General features: G+C 42.2%; 1 protein-coding gene across 2 annotated transcripts in view; it reads left to right on the top strand.

Annotated features, from left to right (window-relative positions):
* The first annotated feature begins 3,477 nt into the window (after nucleotides 1-3,477).
* AKT3 (AKT serine/threonine kinase 3) overlaps nucleotides 3,478-18,450 on the top strand; it is a 161,159-nt gene continuing 146,186 nt past the window's right edge. Inside the window, exons 1-2 of one of the 2 annotated variants that reach the window (XM_074863247.1) lie at nucleotides 3,478-3,910; nucleotides 17,086-17,240. In XM_074863247.1, coding sequence (XP_074719348.1) covers nucleotides 17,195-17,240 — 46 coding nt within the window. In that variant the 5' untranslated portion in view covers nucleotides 3,478-3,910; nucleotides 17,086-17,194. The remainder of the gene's footprint in view (nucleotides 3,911-17,085; nucleotides 17,241-18,450) is intronic. The other variant, XM_074863248.1, reaches the window with a different exon arrangement.

Raw genomic sequence — 18,450 nt, 5'->3', positions numbered from 1 at the left:
TGTTCTGCAGGCAGAATCTTCTCCTCTCCTACTTAACTATTTATTTTCAGGATGCATATCTCTCTAGTCTTAGACCCTATCACTCTGGTAGTGATATCACTTAACATAAACATGTTAAGTGAAACAAGAGGGGGGTTTTTTGCCTCAAAAAGGACAAAATTTATAGAGATTATATCTGCAGGATTTCCCTTTGGTTTCTGTTGAAATCATAATTACAAGTGATCATATAAAAGTTTATCAACCTTCTTGGTGGTGCTAGTATAGATGACAATGAATGGGTTTGATTTGGTTTGTTATATGATTCTGTATTTGGAACATGTAATGTCAGATGTTCCCATTTTCTCCTGAATTTACATGCAGTCCTATTGTCCTTCTCATGTGAACTGCAATACTTTCTTCATTAGCATATGCTGTTAATATGTTCGTTAAATTCATGTCACATTGTAATTAATCTGAAAATGATGTCATTTCTGCAGAACCTACAACCTCATTATGTTCACAGTATGTATATCACAGCCATGTTATTTCTGAAAGAGGTATGCCTCTATTTGGTTATTAATCAAGGGGTCATTTCTGCCCCATTTACAGTGATTAACTCTTTACGTAAAAAGAAATCATTCTGAAGACTTGGAGTAAGATACAAGCACTAAAATTATTATATGCTTTAAGAAAAAAAAAGTTGCATAATAACATTTATTTATAAAGCACATTTAATAATCCATAAAAAAAAAAAAGAAAGACAGGTTAGATTCAGCACATTGAGGTCAATATATAAAGCTGAGCAGGATGAAAAACTTAGGAGTAGCCAGTAACTATGAGTTTCCAAACAGAGAGTGATATTTGATTTCTAAAGAGTAAGATGATGGTGAATCTGATTTTAAAGTCATACTGAGCAAAAAAATTATTTGCCTGTGAATAGCTGTCCATATTGTATAGATAAATCAAAATTATCCTAGTCAAGTATTGCTAAAAAATGCATGTTTAGTCTCCAGATCAGTACAACAGATTTCAGCCCACTGTTTCATTTTCAGCAATTTGTAACAAATTAAAAATACAGAAGACTATCTTTCCTTGTAGGTAAATGTTATCCTCTCTAATTTTTTTTTTTTTTTTTTTTTTTACAACAGTACAATTTGTTTTTCTTTTAAAATGTAAACAAATGTGCTTTTATGTCAGATTTTCCAGGGTGATTTACACCAGGTGTCTATTTATAAACGTAATCAAACTTACCGTCATCATAAAAGAAGTCTCTCATAGGTGACTTTTGAAAATTAGGAGAAATAAACTAGGATGATCAGCTATACAAATACTAATAAGAAATTTGTGATCATTAGTGGCAGGGATTAACATATAGCAGGAATGCAACAAAAATTCCCAATCTGAGTGATACCAAATACCATGACTTTCTGCGGGCCCAGATTTCACACTCAGCATTTGGCATCTGAACAGCTGATTGCCAGTCTATCAGCTACTGCCCATGCAGATTTCATGCTGCCTCAGGTTCTGGGTCCTTCGGAGGAATGCAGCAAACAGAAGGCACGTTCCAAGAACTACACCTTTAGTTTTTCAGGAGCAGCATAGCAACAGCGATCAAAGGAGCCATTAGTGAATAAACGTATTTTAATAATTGATACTATGGCGCTCTGTAAATATTGATAAGATACTCACTTTAGTAAAGTGTTTCTGAGAAAGAGGAAGACCGAATGATAAATTCTGGAAAGGAAGTAATGCTTGGCAAGGTCCTTTTTAACTTCTTTTTCAAAAAGATGGATTAATCAAATATATAGTAAATTTCATTTTTCTTCAGAATTAGAGGGATGGAGAGTTTAGGCTGCAGCCTGCTCGTAAGAACAGTGTGGCTAACAAACTTAATAGTTCTGAGAGAAAACTCAGCATATTTATGAATGGGATTATTGGTGTGGTTGCCTGCCGCAGCAGGGAAAGGATTCACTGCCCCCGGAGGCAACTTTCCAGTCCTGTGCCAACTCATATGATTATTTAGATCCTCTAAAAAGTCTCTCTGAAGCCCTGTAGCGGCACAGGGAAAAGGAGGACTGATGTTTCAAAAGGTTGCAGAGGAAGGTGGGGTGTGAAAGGAAGGAAAACTTAAAAAAACAATCAGGGGGTGCATCCTAAAGGAACACTTTTTGGTTTTTTAAATGTAATTTTGATGAATGTATTCATGTTCATTTTTAGAATGAATTCTGCGCTGATGAAACAGTACAAATACTTGTATTTCAAGCAATCAGAAATATCTGTTTTCCCTTTGCAGTAACAAGTTCTGGCACAAGTCCGTGTCAACTACAGGTATAAGATGCATTTCTGCAGAAAGTTAATCTGTGTGTATTATTTAAACCATAAATGATAGAAAACGTACTTCTGCGCACTAAACTCATGCACATACCCACACAAACAGCCACCTAGCTGGGTGCACATAAACCAGCGCGTGGGGGGCACCGTCCCTATGAACATCCTGCTCTAAGCCGCGGGGCGGGCCCGCGCTCGGCCGGGGCTGCGGCAGCGCGCACTGCGGGGCAGGGGCCCGGCCCGCACCGCCCGGAGGGCCCCGCTGCCAGGCAAGCAGCACCCCGGGCTCAGCACCCCGCAAGGCGGTTGCCCTGTTGGTACCCGTTCCGTTGCTGGTGGCCACAGGAACCGTCGGGGAGTCAGGGGCTGAGGAACGGTGGTGTAAGGCTTCTCTAGATGTTTGTTTACCCATTGGGATAACTCGAAGTCCGCAGATAATTTAGCAATATTGAGGCTGGTGCACGCACTAAACACTTCGTCGGGGGGATGAGTTACAGCTCCCTGCTGTGTGACCGGTACTTTTATTCTTGGGAGAGTTGGCAGAGCGAAGCGGACTGCTTCGGGTACCAGGGCAAGATAAGGGAGCGTGTAAAGGCATGAGTGCGAGAACAAAGGAAATAAAACCGGGGACGCGAACAGGGGTCTGGCAGGGAGACGTGCCGCCGCAAACCCCGGCCGCCGCGGGCAGAGGGGCGGCGGCGCGGGCGGCGGGTTTCTGCTCCCGGGAGGGACGGAGGCCGCTCCCTCCCGCGGCCCCCGGCCCAGCCCGGGCAGGACCCCCGGCGGCTGCTCCCCGGCCGCGCCCGGGCGGTCTCCCGGCCTGGCAGGGACCGCCCGCCGACTCCGGCCTCAGCCTCAAGGGAAGACCCGGGCGCGGCGCAGCGCCCGGTGCCGGCGGACGCCGCTGCCAGCATCCATCCTCCCGCTCCCACCCGCGGCCCGGGACACGCCGCTCGGCTCGGCTCCCGCCCCTGCCAGCCCGCCTGGCCTCGCCTCCCCTCCCCTCCCCTCCCCCGCCCCCCTCGCCGCTCCCGCCGCCGGCCCCCCGCCTCCCCCACCCTCACCTCAGCCGCCCCCCTCTGTCTGGCTCCCCCCGCTCTGTCTGGCGGCCCCCCCCGTCCCCGCCGCGCTTCTCGCGAGAGCTGGGGATGCCGCCGCCGCCGCCGCCGCCGCGGAGGGGGAGACACTCGGGGGGAGCCAGTGACGTCGGGAGTTTTCCTGAAAGTCAATAACGAGCCCGGCGGAGGCGGCGGGAGGAGCCGAGAGCGGGGCCCGGGCGGCTCCGGGGTGAGTGCGCCGGGGGGAGCCGCCGCCGCCGCCCTCCTGACCCCGCGCATCGATGCTGCGGCCGCGCTGCCCGCCCGGGCGCCTCCCTGCGTAGCGGGGCGCGCAGCTCCATGTAGCCGCCGCCGCCGCCAGCGCCCTGGGGCCGGAGCCGCCTCCTCCCGCCCCCGCGGAGACACCGGCCGCCAGGGACCGCCGAGCCCGGCGGGGGGACAGGGGAGGAGGCAGCGGCGCCCTCCCTCCCCTTCTCCCCCCGGAGCCGCCGCCGCCGCCGCCTTCCGGCTCCGCAGCAGCGCCCGCGGCGCCGCCGCCTCTGCAGGTACGGGGCGGGAGGGGCCGGGCGGCGGCGGCGGCGGGGCGCTGGGGCGGCGGCGCGCTCGGGGATGCGGGGCGGCGGCGCTGCGCGGCCGGGGGCGGCGGGGAGCGCGGGGCGGAGGCGCCCGTGGCCTAGCGCCGGCGGCGGGGCGGGAGGGGAGGGGAAGGGAAGGGAAGGGAAGGGAAGGGAAGGGGGGGGGGGGGTCGCCCTCCTGGCGGCGTGGGGCTGAGGTGGGGAAGGGCGGGGCGGGGGGAGGGGGCGTTTCGGCGGGGAGAGGTTATGTAACGGGGCGGGGGGGAGGGGGGCTGGGGCAGGGGTAGGGCAGGGCAGGGCGCGCGCCCGGGGGCGCTGCCTGCGCGGGCGCGGGGCCGGCGGTTCCCACGCGGCGGCGGCCCCTCCCCGCCGGGCGCGCGCGCCAACCCCCTTCCCCTCCCGCCCTCCCTCCGCATCCCCCCCGGGCTGTGCGTGCGCGGGGGGCGGCTGCGGGGCGGGATGGCGGGGCTGGGAGCCGCGGAGGTTTTACCCGCTGGGAACTTCTGTGCGTGCGTGAGCGTGTGTGTGTGTGTGTGTGTGTGTGTGCGTGTGTGTGTGCCCGCGCCCGTGCCCCCGCGCTCGGAACAGCAGCGCGGCCGGCGGGCCGCGGGTGGCAGCGCCTCGCGCAAGTGATGGTGATGATGCTGCAGCCGGCGGCGGCCCTGGCTGCAAGTAAACAAACCGGCCCCCCCTCCCCCGCCCTGCGCCTGCCCCGCGCCCGCCCCGGCCATCATGGAGGCCGCGGCCCACACGCCGAAGTTGACGCGCAGCCGGCTGCGGGGGGCTGCGGGGCGCTGCCGGCCGCGGTACCGCGCGCAGGTGGGGCCGGGCCTGCGGCGGGGTCCGCCCCGGGGTGGGGGGTGTCCCGGCAGGTGTTGCTGCGGGGCGGGGGACACCGAGCGCGGCGGCGGGGGGGCGCGGGGGTCTGCTCGCACCCCAGGGGTACCCGGGTGCCGCCGGGGCTGCCCGTGTAGGGGCCCGGCGGGGCGGGGCGGGCGCGCCGTGCGGGTCTGTTTTGACAGGTCAGTGCAGCCCCTCTGAACAAAAAGTTACTGGAGCTCGCCGGTATATATTGCGGTTTAAATGCAAATGATCGTGATGTAACGAGCAGTAACAGGCTTATAGGCTGTTTGGTGCCTTTATATGAGCTGCGCGTCTTAGTTTACTTTTGGATGGGAATCTAAGAGGCATGAAATAGCCAGCGATGTTTCTTTCACGTTCCCCTGTGATACGTTATTAAAAGGGTGTATGTGAAAAAAATAAATAAAATAAAACCCCTTGTTTTCTTACAGCTGAAAAGGAATAAACAGTTTCATCTCTCTTGACCTTTATTCTAAATCTTTTTTCTTTAATGTGATTATTAGTTGACTGGCTACTTGTATATACGTCATCGTTTTTCTGAAAACATGGCTCCAACTTGAGTCAGTTAGCCTCTGTTTAGGAGTTTTATTATGAAAATTATGATATACCTGATACCTGCATTGCCAGCTTTTTTCAACACTGAAGAAACTTCCAGCAGTCTCTTCTGCTAATGTTTGTTTAGGTTTCACTAAAATTTTGCTGATAGGCAAACGTGGTTCCCCACATTTTGCGTATGGAGGTCTTTACCTCTCAAGGCAAGAAGCATGCAAATGAGTAGGCCTAAACTTCTGACAAGTGACGTTTTAAGCCTGAGCTCTTGTTGCTGCCAGCTGCTGTATAGGCCACTTCTGGCTGTCCTGCACTGGAATATGGAAAGAGTGTACATGAGATAGGGATGGAAGCTTATTCAGACTTTTGAAGTAAGTGTACTACTTAAGAAGATTCTATTTGTAGAACTGTTTGTTTTTTTGACAGGAGCCTTTAAGTTGACCCCAATATCTTTAATTGGATTGGATTGCTAATTATAGTCCATGTGGATATATTTTGTTTGGATACAACCAGTAAGTCAAGTTCAAATAAGGGCCAAAGAAAAACTGTGGAGATAAGAAAATGTCTCTGTTTCCTAAAAGGCTATACATAATATTTGAATAATTATTTTTTTCTCTTAATGTAAGTGCGTGGTATGTGTGTATGCACAGGCAATATTAACAAGATTGTCTTGTTTATTCCATGGTGCATTCCTACTTGTTCTAACTAGGTTTGAATGAATTCAGTAGTCTCCTTAGTTTCATAAATAAGTTCATAGAAAGCAGTATTTTAGTGTCCTACTCCCTCATTTGTTTTGTGTTTTTGGGCAAGATAATGTGTTGTTAAGCAAAATGCTGCAATTCTACGGGACGTTGATGACAATTCAGACAGGTACTAGTTTTCACTTTGCCCCAGTTGAAGAAGATAGAGTTTTAAGGATTGGGTGGCATTAATTTGCACTAGAAAATGTTGCCTTTTTGGCACTGTAACAAATGCTTTCTGAAAGGGAAAGTTGTTTGGTGGGTTTTTTTAAGCTTAACCCAAAAACACTTACTAGAGCTTTACTATTGTTTGTAACCCAGGCTTCTGTTTGCAAGATGTTACCAGAAACCATATCTTGACTTCTGACTACAGTTTGAAACAGCATGTGTCTGAAGTTTGTATAATAACTAAAAGATCCTTCAGACTACTTGGAATTTGCCTAGCACTGATTGATTGAGTGTCCTTTCACTTCCTGGGTGCTTTTTCCCAATTAAAGAGACCTATTGAACAATCATTTCTGTACCCAGGAAGCATTATTTGGTAAATAACTTTGAAATACTCTTTTGGAAGGTATGACACCTTTACTACAGCAATTTGTGTTAAAATACATTAGAAATCTCTGTGCTGTTCTTAGTATAAAGAAGATAGTTTCTTGTAACAGGTTATAATTTCATTTTGTGCTGTTAATGCAACAGAGGAGGTGGGGTTGGTGACACAGCTTTCCTATAGTTTTGCAAGAGACACTCAATATTCTTTGGCATCTTTTATGGCTTGGGAATACTACTGGTTTTAATTGACGCTGAAGAGTGGAAGGACATTGAAATACACCAAGTGAAAACTTTGTTGTACCATACTTCCATTTTGATATGGATAATGCATAAATGAATTGATTTGCTTTAAAAGTAATGTTCTGTACTGTAACTGTATGTTTTGTAGGTATGTTAGTTGTTAATATACCAGGAGCTCTCTGTTCTCTTGTTCCCAAGTAATAAACACTCTGTTCAAAATGTGCGGTGGTCCCTTTGTCAACAACAGTAACAATTCAAGAAGAGGGGAATAGTTAAATGTGTGCACCCATTTAATTTAACATTAAAATGTTGGTTTTGTTTTCAGTATTTGTATGAAATTTACAACCCAGTTATTGTTTTAAGTACTGTGTAAGAGAAGACTGCCAACTTAAGTGCCCTTTAACACTTCTCTAGAATATTAGATTAATTTGTCTCATCTCGGGTTCTCGTTCTGTTAGGATATGCCCTGTAAGAATACCGTGGAGGGGGAAGGGGATACTTTCTAGCACGTTATGTACTTCAGGGAGTTTCACATTGCTCGTGGTGAAAGGTGTGTTTTCAGTGAGAATCTCTCCTGTCAACCAGTATGTTTCCTCTTGTTTGTACAGAAGGGACTTTCCCAGTGTGTCAGGGTCTCCTTGGTAAATATGTTGCACTAGTTACTCTTCTTTGCAACAAGTTGCTGTAGCATAGAAAAGATTGTTTTCTAAAGGTAAGTTACATAGTAAATGGAAAAGGCGGTTCAAAGTGTTTTTTTAAAAAAAGTGTTAAAGCCAGAGGAACAAAAAACTAGGGCAATTAATAAAACATTCAATGTGAAAGTTAACTTTTTAGTGTTTTACATAGTGTAAGTAGTCATTAAAGTTTTGGTTTGTATTTTCATCTTGACTAATTGTATGAACAACATTCTGGGCTACCTATGTGAAGAGAAGAATTTATAAATGAGAACTATTTAGACAGATCACTAATATATACTAATAAAAAGACTGCAGAAAATGTAAGGATGTAGTAGTTGGTTATTTGGCATTTTGTCCTTGTTCCATAGCTCTAGATCAACAGTAAGTATGGGCATTCAGGTGGTTTTGATGGGTGCCATGGATTTCAAACAGATTCTTTTTGTCTTTATTATGTAAAGGTGTTGTTCAGGTGTAGTAGGAAGTTGTGGCAAAGTTAATACTTCCAAGAAAATACCCCCAGGATTGAATGTCATTAAATGTTACTGTCAAGGAGAGTAAGCATTTTTGGCTTGTGTATCTGAAGATGCTTACTTTTGGTCACTTTAAATGTTTCTTTGATTTTTGATACTTTTTGTGTCAACGCTTATTATGATTAGATTAAATAAATTTGTATATGTTGAGTCCATCTTGATCAGTCCTCTTCTTCTGCATGTTTCTATGTGAATGTCTAGGTGTGAGTCATACTGATCAAAAATAGCATTAAGAACAAGTTTTTGCCCTGTGATTATTTTTTTTTTCCTCTGTAATATCCTGACTAAAGAACAGTAGTAATTTTTAAATTCCCTTAAGAATGCAGCCAGGACCTCAATATTTCTTATGCATGTCTGAATGACTTGACAGCATGGTTTGTCAGACTTCCCTGCATTGTCCATGTGGTAAAGTTATTTGAGTGCAGGAGCAGAAGTGAAGAGCCTGCTTCAGCTTCACTGAGATCGATGAAGGCCTTACCACTGCCTTTTTGTAGGTGTGGAATGGCAGTGCCCGTGCTGATTTAGCACCACAGTATTAATACAGTATTTCTCAGTTGAGTCTCAGTATTCTTGCAAAACAGTTTCTACCAACACATATAATTTTTTTCCCCTAAGCATTTAATGTGCTTCTTGAGAGATGTGATTGGTGCAGCTTGCCTTGTGAGATTTTCTTAAAACTGTTGTATCTTTTTCTAATTGTATTGATATACTTTGAGGCAGAGAGTTAGTTGTATGTGTGAGTTTCATGTAATCTGGCTTTTTGTATAACATTTGCCAAAGACCTTCATCTAGTGAGCTCTGAATCTAGCCTTAAATGTGTGTAAGCAATCGTATACCTTTGAAAAATACACAGTCTTCATTTAAGGTTGTAGAGATTTCCTTCTGTCCTTAGGAAATTCAGATTTCAAGTTGATGAGAATAATGCTTTTTGAAAGTGAACAAGAAGATCCAAAGGTTTTAGGTTAGAAGTTGATTATGTTCTAGTCATATTGCAGTGTCAGAATTTGACAGTTAGGAGGTTCAGCAATGTTTCATTGCTTGTAGGAAGGAATCACAAAGCTCATTCTTATTGTTGCAAGGCAGTTCAGATTTCAATTTGTTCAATATCCAGATAATAAATAAATCTTACTATAAGAGTTTAAAAGAAAGCTAGTAGATATGTCATTGAACTTTTTCCATCTTTTATATTAGTAGTCTGAGAACACATCTTTATCTCAGTACTTTTCTTCTTGTCACTTACGGCACTTCACATATTTCTGATTTTTTATTATCTTCAGCAGTGTGCTCAATGTTTTATACACAATATGATGTTGTGCTGCAGAAAAGTTACTATCATACAAATAAATATATGAACTTAACAAAACTTTATTTTGTATCTCTTGAAGATATCTTTTAAAATCCCTCATCTCAGAATGAAGAGGAATTTCTAGGCTCTTTGAACTTTTGAAAATTAGATTACCTTTTTTGGAGTATTCTAGACACAGAAAGCCAATTTTAGTTTTGTTTTAAAAATGTGGAACTTGGGTTTAATTTTGCTTGGTTATTTGAGTCATTACTAAACTATTTTTTTCGAGGGCAAAGAAACTTTGTCTTAAAAAAGGCAAGAATTAGTTTTCCTACATTAATCCTTAGCAAGTTAAAGTTACTACATGTATTTTGAAGTGTTGTGTGGAATAACGTTATCATAGTTGTGATACTCTGCTCAGCTAATCCTTGATTTGACTTCCTTTAAGTCTCAAAACTCTCCTGAGTTCATTGTCTCAGTAACTTTTTTTTGATGCATAACTTTAGCCCTCCCTTCACCTTTTCTACTTTAAATGTATTCTTTGGTTAAGTTTCAGACCTATACTCTAATATGTTATATCACTATGCTTCTGCCTGATTTTCCGTTATTGTTTTATGTGATTGAGGGGAGACAAAAAGGATTTAAAACATTTGTGTCAAGAAACACAATGCAAAACAATGGGTTGTTGACATTTCATGTGGGATTCTAAAAAACCGATTTAGTTACATTTTAGAAACTTCCTTTGTACCTTGGTAAACAAAGGCAAGCGTGGCTTTGTTCACCTTACTTTAATTATACCTTTGTCCCTTAAAATAACTTGCTTTGTCATTGTAATAGGAAGAGAGATACAGAATGATGGTTTCTTTCCTGATAAACTTATTCAGTTGCAGAAGCTAAATAAAACATCTAACTTGTATATTAATATTTCAGTGTGCCTGTAGTCTCCTAACTAGGTTTATCTGAGCATATATTAGTTATGTGCAGCTTTTGACATACTGAAAGTGAAAATAGAACGCTGACAATAATAAGGCACAAAGCATACTCGTAAGCGTGCTTTAAAAAGTCAAGGGCTATGAAATAAAGTTGTTAGGAGTACAGTTTTGGTACCAATATTCTTAAAGACATTGAGGCTTTTAGTACGAAATACAGTTTAAAAAATATTTGCAATGCCTATCACGGGGATATCAGAATTTTTTATATTTGTTTTAAAATTTGTACAGTATGAACATTTCTACTTAGAAAGTATTTAGGGGTATCTTTAAGTGTCTTAATTGTGGATACCTAAAGATTAACATTTTATAAATTTAGGATCTACTGTCTTTGAATAATCCTTTTTTTTTGATTTCTTTGTCTTGTCTAACCAGTTCATGTTTTGTTTTGTCTTTGTGGTGTTTTTTTTTTTTTTTTTTTTTTAAATTGACTCTAATAAGCTGATCAAATACTATCTGCCTGCAGGTTCCTTTTTCTCAATGTAAGCAGTGATAGTATTTAAATCAGTCAGTCCTCCTGAGACTGTAAAAGGGACATAATCCATTCCGCTGGGTTTGAAGTACAACCAAAATTCCAGAATAGGTAGTTTGTAAAAGCCTGTATAAATACTCTGTACTTTTTAGATAAAGCACTCAGCTGAATGTGATTCTTCCATTAACAATATGGGTTAATTTGATTTAATAGGTTTTGTAGCAGTCTCTGTCCTGCAACATACTCTTTTGTGTAATTTTTGATGATGTCTAATATATCCTCTAATTGACCAGACTTTTAGACAACTTTGGTAGGAGAAGAGGATAATGCGTGCATTTTTCATATAAATAAAACTTGGATCTCAGCTTCCAATCCTAAAGAAAACTCTGTTTTTAGTTTAGAGCCTTATCTATTGAATTCCTTGCTCTGTGATTGCAACCGATTCTGGAGACAGTTACAGCTTGTTTGGTTGTCTTGGAGGATTGAAACTCAGATTTGAGAAAACTTCTTAGCGTGATCTGCTTCAAAAAAAGCCCCCAAAGCAGGGAAACAAACATGCATGTGATGGAAGCCACTAGAGGATGACTGAGAGCTGCTTTTTTTGGTAGTGTGTGTTTTGTGTGTGCATGCACAAAATGTTTCAGTTGCCTTTCTGCAAAATAAGGAGATAGAGATGATGAGGTTTGGCTCTGCTTACATTAAGGACCAAAGAATCTCAGTGAGTCAGGCAAAGTGAATCAGAAAGATTCACTTGCTGCTTTTTCCCCAAACATTTTATTAAACAAATGATTACTTGTAAAAAGGGAAAATGGTAGTTCCCTTATATATTTAGAGAATAAGGTTGGATGAATCATTAAGTTGATAATATTGCAAGAAGTTATAGGGATTGTCTCTGGAAGCGCTGAAACTGATTCTGTTGGTATCCTCTCTGGTAACTTGAGTTGGTAAATGTGAGAGTATCTGTTTTTTCTCAGCTCCAAAATTGTTGAAAGTAGGAGCCCGTGTTTATGAAAGTTCTTACAACAGAGACCTGAATCATACAATTTACACTGAATTTATGGGCACTGTCTTCTTTACTCAGCTGTCTCTTGTCACGGGGGAAATGGGAGGATGCCCAGATTCCAAGGGAGTGTTGTCTGTTCTTATGAATCTTGATGATTGTTCACTTACACATAGTGGTTGTTAGGAGTAGACCTGAACCACTGTTTTTAGTCCTTCTTCTTGGAAGGGATTTTTTTTCTTCTCCCCATCCACTGGGTGTGTGGAGGTACCTGACTGCTGTGATGGGCATTAGAGCTTCCTTTTATTTAAAAATACAAGTTGAGGAAAGGTGTCATCCTACTGAGTAGTCCATTTTTCATTTTAATGGTTGGTCTTACAGTTCCCATATGGTAGCATCATGAAATGAGCTGGTTCTTCTCTATATTGCTGTTATTCTTAAAGTTCAAGATGAAAACTGAAAAGGTGTTGGCGAGTTTTCGCCACAGCTTGGGAGAACTGTGAGCCCTGGCAGAGGGATCTGGAACCCTGTTGCATGTAATAGTTTCTACTTTGTTCAGAAAGATGCCTTTGCAACCTCTACAGCTAGGAACTTAAAAGTGTAATATTAGCTCTTAAGAAGTGTGCTGAATTGTTTCATCTAACACTATAAAAGTGGCTTAATAGCTTTCCAAATAAAGGAAAAGTTTTACTATTTTTTACCAGATCCAAAAAATTACAAGTGTTTTATTCACATGACTGACTGTGATGGAGTAAATTTTTACACCTGCACCATAAAGCATGTAGACAATAGATTCTTGTATGTATTATGCATATACATGACTATCTGATACTGTCTGCAGAATACACATAATATACTGTTGAAAAAGTATCTTTCAAGTTCTGTTTGATAACGTGGGGGGAAAAAAAAGCAATCCAACGCGTTCTCCAGTTGCTGGAACGTATATGAAAACAAGTCAAGTTTTTCCCTGTAGGAAGCAGCTGGAATGCAAAATATCTTCAACTTCAGTTCTTACAGATCTTGTCACTATTTCTGTAGGTTCATCCTATAGCAATAAGGGAAACTAAACATTACTATATACTAGCTGCTGACACTAGAAGTGCATTGGGAGAGCAGAGCTCTCTGATTGATTGCTAACAAGTATTTAAGTTCTATGCCTGCTGAGCAGAATAAACATTTCTGTAGCTTTTCTTGAAATAGTTGAACTACAGATGAAATGCTGTTTTCATGTGAGAGTTCTTGTTCCATGTGTTTCAGGCAACTCCTTTACATCTGTAGACAATCCTTTATTACATCTTCAGGGAAGAAGGTTTCTGTATGACTATTTTTCATTAAGGTCAGTTTTTGTCATGATAAGACTCAAACATCTGCTCTTTTTGAGCTTTGCTCAGTGACTTTCAGAGTAAAGGAATACAGCTTTTAGAAAGCCACAAAGGAATTTAGTAAGGGTTAATAGTACAGATGCTTACAAATGGCTTCTTAAAAGTGTAGTGTGAATGTATAACCTTTATTTTCATTAGTCTTTTAGTGCTTTGATTTATTTCCTTCAGCTTCCTATGTAATTCAGCTTGTCTTTTAATTACCTATGAAGTAAGCGATCAATATAACCATGCAATTGTTGATAATTCTACTTAAGTGGTAATATTATGAAAATAAACTGGAGGTAATTCAGTTAGTTTTGTCACCATATTTATCTGATTTTTGTATTTTTGAGGTTTTGTTCAAAATTCAGTAAAGTAGTGGGTGCAGTGGGTGGGATGCAATCCTACAGACGTACATTTGAGATTCTTGGGACACTGGCTGACATGAAAGCAGTCATAGATCAGATTTGGATTGAGTAATGCTAACTTAATTGTAATCAGTGGATAAATAGGGAGCTTTAAGTATAAATTCACTTGTCAAAACTGGGCATCTGCTGGAATCATGGGCATTCTGAATTGTGGTATCAGCACAAATACAGGCTGGGCAATGAGTGGATTCAGAGCAGCCCTGCGGAGAAGAACTTGGGGGTATTAGTGGATGGAAAACTGACTATGAGCCAGCAATGTGTGCTCACAGCCCAGAAAGCCAATCGTGTCCTGGGCTGCATCAAGGGAAGTGTGGTCAGCATGTTGAGGGAGGGGATTCTCCCCTCTACTCCACTCTTGTGAGACCCCACCTGCAGTGCTGTGTCCAGCTCTGGGGCGCCAGGCATAAGAAGGACATGGACTTGCTCAAGTGGGTCCAGAGGAGGCCACAAAGATGATGAGGGGGCTGGAGCACGTCCCTTATGAGGACAGGCTGAGAGAGCTGGGGTTGTTCAGCCTGGAGAGGAGAAGGCTCTGGGGAGACCTTATAGCAGCCTCCCAGTACTTAAAGGGGGCCTACAGGGAAGGTGGGGAGGGACTCTTTATCAGGGAGTGTAGTGATCAGACAAGGGGTAATGGTTTTAAACTGAAAGAGGGTAGATTTAGATTAGATATAAGGAAGAAATTCTTTACCGTGAGGGTGGTGAGGCACTGGAACAGGTTGCCCAGAGAGGCTGTGGCTGCCCCCTCCCTGGAAGTGTTCAAGGCCAGGTTGGACGGGGCTTTGAGCAACCTGGTCTAGTGGAAGGTGTCCCTGCCCCTGGCAGGGGGGTTGGAACTAGATGATCTTTAAGGTCCCTTCCAACCCAAACCATTCTGTGATTCTATGACTTAATGATCGGTACGTGGGCAGACAAGATTATCGCTAATTAGTACAAAGTTAATTTCTTATAGCTTAGTCTCTACCAATAAAATAAATGACTGCATTTTTCATTAGCACACACCAAAATTGGAAAGTACATTAAATTTGCAAAAAGAGTAAAACATATCACAGCATATGCGAGCCTAAGCGAAGTACTGTGTGTTGCATTGCTTCTTTTGTCTTTACAGTTAAAAAAAAGTTACCTGTGATTGCTTCTTAAAGAATGCAATGAAAGTCTTATAGGAAAATCAAACTTTAGTTGGATATTTCAATACTACTGTGCTTACATTTCATTTGCAGAACAACTGCTTTTAGGTCACAGTTGTTTGATGCTCACCTCTGGCTTTGTCAAGATTTGAGTGTTTGTAATAAGAGCTGATACTGTGCTGTGGTGATCCAGAACAACAAAACTGCAGCCCGCTTTCAGACGCATGTCTTAATCTGTGAGGATCTCTTTCCACACACAGCTGATAGACTTGCTTATCTCTAGTTTGAAGCATGCAAACAAAAGTTCTGATAATATATGACCCAGAAAATAACTCTCACACTAATAAGGTGAAGGATGTGGAAATAAATGCATGTTCTGGTTATTTCTGCCATACTAGCTTACACAATACAAAGCCTAAACAGCTAAAGCTAGTGAGGTCAATTAACAGTAATGAAACAGTCTCATGTCATTCCAAAACCTTGTACATAACATTTACTTTTAACTCTTACGAAAGCTTAAATAGTATTTAAGTCTTAAGGCAGGGTGTGCAGTTGCATAAACACAGGTGTCTGGTGTTCTTTTAGACACAACAGGGTATGATGCCGGTGCAGAAGGCTGTGCATCACCTGCATAGGTCTTGCTGTCATATGTGCCAGTGCCATGGAGATGTCTCAGAGGCACTGTATTCAGTATTACTTAAATTTTGCAGTATTAATGAAATTAGCATTCTGGTTTTTACTTTTATGCCGCTGAAATACTGCATGTTTTTGAAAAAATAGTGCAGCGACAGCAAAACTGTAAAATGGACACAGTTCAGTGTTTCTGTAACATCAGGTTGTACTGCATTTTTTATTGCATACCGCTTGAAAAAAATGCCAAGTTTTATTTTGCACAGCACAGCATCCATACAGAAGTAGCCTTCCATCTAGCTGCTGTGTTGTGCAAATACACATTTTTCAAATGATAAATAAGAAATAACATGCATGTGTATAATGATTCAGTTTTTAGCCTGTACTCGGTTGGATTAAACAAGTTTATTTCCCAGTCCTTTCTCCATTTATGCGTTGAAGTTTGCTTCTAGCACAGTCATGTTTGTTTCTATCACATGTTTAAATTTGTTGGTCAATCTACTAAATGGATATGTATGTGCTGCATTTGCTAGTATTAAACTGGTGTTTAATCCTGTTCCATGCTAGCGCTGCAGACATGTGTGCTCCTGTGTGTACAGCCATAGAAGGGTGTTCCTCCACCATCAGAGAAATCCCTTTTCTTGCTTCCCACCCCCTTTTCTAGACCAGCATTATTTGAATGCTTCTCTTTATGTTGAAGGATGGAGGGGAAAGGCAGTCTACCGGCAAAAGGAAACCTCTCCTGCCCTCTGGCTTCTCTTCCTACTTGATTGTAGTGCTATTTATTTCTTCTTCACAGCTGTTAGGTACTCTGGGAGTGAGGTGGTCAGAAGAGGTGGTTGTGGCTTTGGAGCATGGCACGTCCTGTTCCAGGGCTGACTTCCCTTCTGTCCCCTGCAAGCTGAGCTTTGTAGGGAAAAGAGCACTCTTGAAACTGCCTGGCTTAAAGCCTTGAGAGAATGTGTGCTCCTTCTTTTCATAATCTAAACATTGGCTTTCTTGGTTAATTTGTACTCCTAAGCAGTTGTTTTTCTGTTTGGGTACTTGCAGATGATGCTGTTTTTTAAAAACTTCTCTAAGTTAATGATTTGTATTGGCTATAATGAAATTATAGTGGAAGTAAGATGAATGTTATATTTCTGTCGCCTTTACTATTTTTTTTTAATTGAAGCATTAAAAAAACTAATTGCATGGCTGGTAAACTGGTTACTACAGATTTTGACAGTAATGAAGATAACCATATTTATAGTACTTAAGGATTTGGTTTTAGGCTCCTTTACAGAACCTTTCCTTCCATTTTCTTGCACTCTTGATATGATCGATGTAGCCATAATAGAGGAACCACTTGTCCATTGCATGTATTCTGACAAATGTGGGAATGGTTAGAGCTCCTGTGGGTTCAGAGTTGGACCTGTGAAGCAGTACCAGCACCCTTTCATTTAACAACATCCTGTGCATTAGTATGAGAGAATTCTATTGTGTGCATTTTATAAAAGTGCCATACGACTTAAAATTTAACACATTATGCTTCTTTTAAGTATTACAGCGAAGACTAAAAACATGATTCTGTTATGTGGTTAATTAAAAGAAAGGCAGATTTTTAATATGATCTCAGTCAGTGGAAGATATCAACAAAGACTTTTTTGTTGGCTGTCAAGTGAGAAAAACAGAAAAGACTTAGATTCTTTTTCTAATATTTCCTTCCAGGCTGACTCATCAGTAGAAATTGGGAAGAGCTGCAGAAGAGAAGCCAAAAAGACAAGCTGATAACTCAAAGAAATATTCTTTTGAGCTGGGGGTTCAGAGTGGAGCCATCATGAGCGATGTTACCATTGTGAAGGAAGGCTGGGTTCAGAAGAGGGGTAAGTTCTGTCTTTTAATGGAAAGTTCTGATGTATCTATCGCATGCTGTGTGCAGTAGCATTACATGGTTACACATATGAGCATTCTTGATTTATCTTCTGGTCTGCAGTGAGCTAATCTGACCATATGGAATTAATGGCCATTAAGGCCTTGGTCTTGTTAATACTTAACCCTCAGCACTGCCCCTGTTTGTAGGGGTAACTGACAGTGAAGAGGAAGTTGGGCTCTAATTCCCACTTAACCTTGCTGTTGCAGCTGCTGTCACCCATGTATCAGACTAAGTATGCTGTTGTGGCAGCTGGAAGTGGTAGTAATAGAGGTGCACAGTAGAAGGTTGCCTGGAAGCTCTTGCGGATGCGATACTTTGTGTGAAACTTCCTAGATGCCAAAATCATTCACTGTGGCTCAGCTTGTATTACAAATGCAAGTAGTCCCCATAAAATCAACATAATACTTGCATAAAGCTCAGCATACACCTAATTACTTTGCAGACCTGTAAGCCATATGATTAAAGAACATGTTCCTAATTATAAGCCAGTCTAAAGTATGATTTTCTGTTATATATTCCTGTAAATTCTTCAGGTGTCACTTTATAATGTGTCACCATGTGATTTACAAATTTGGGAAGGTTGCTGTATGTTAAGCTTTGAATGAGAAACCTCTAGAAATATCTGGCATTTGTATCATGTAATGAACTTCAGATGAAATCTTCTATGCTTTATGCTGCTCTGCTTTGGGTTGTGGTTGCGTACATGATTTATTTCCCAAAGAACATCATCTCTCTTGCAGAGAGAAGGTGATCTAGATTATAGGGTGATTTATGCCATGAGCTTCTGTGATTCTAGCCCAGAAAGATTTAGACTGGAATAGTTGGAACAAAATTACCCTTTAATTTACAAAGAAATGCTTTGTTTCAATAGCAGTGTGTGAAGACGAAGATCATTATTAGCTTTGTTATTGCAGATTGACATTAAATGTCAAAGAAGCCAAGAGAATGAGAGAAAAAGTTTATTATTCTGTTATTATTCCTGCATAAATTGTATTTCAGGATGCATTATGGGTATTGTAGATGAAAATGGGCTAAACTATGTGATGCTTAAGGTCTGCTTCCTATTTTGGAATATATACTTATATTTAAAACAAATAAATTTTACATGACAGGAACTATTTAAAATTTTAAATTATTTTTCTTTCCCATCTTGTTGTTTA

This window comes from Strix uralensis, chromosome 3, assembly GCF_047716275.1.
Source record: "Strix uralensis isolate ZFMK-TIS-50842 chromosome 3, bStrUra1, whole genome shotgun sequence".
Lineage (NCBI taxonomy): Eukaryota > Metazoa > Chordata > Aves > Strigiformes > Strigidae > Strix > Strix uralensis.
The sequence above is the reverse complement of the archived record's forward strand: the minus strand, read 5'-3'. Positions and strand labels throughout refer to the sequence as shown.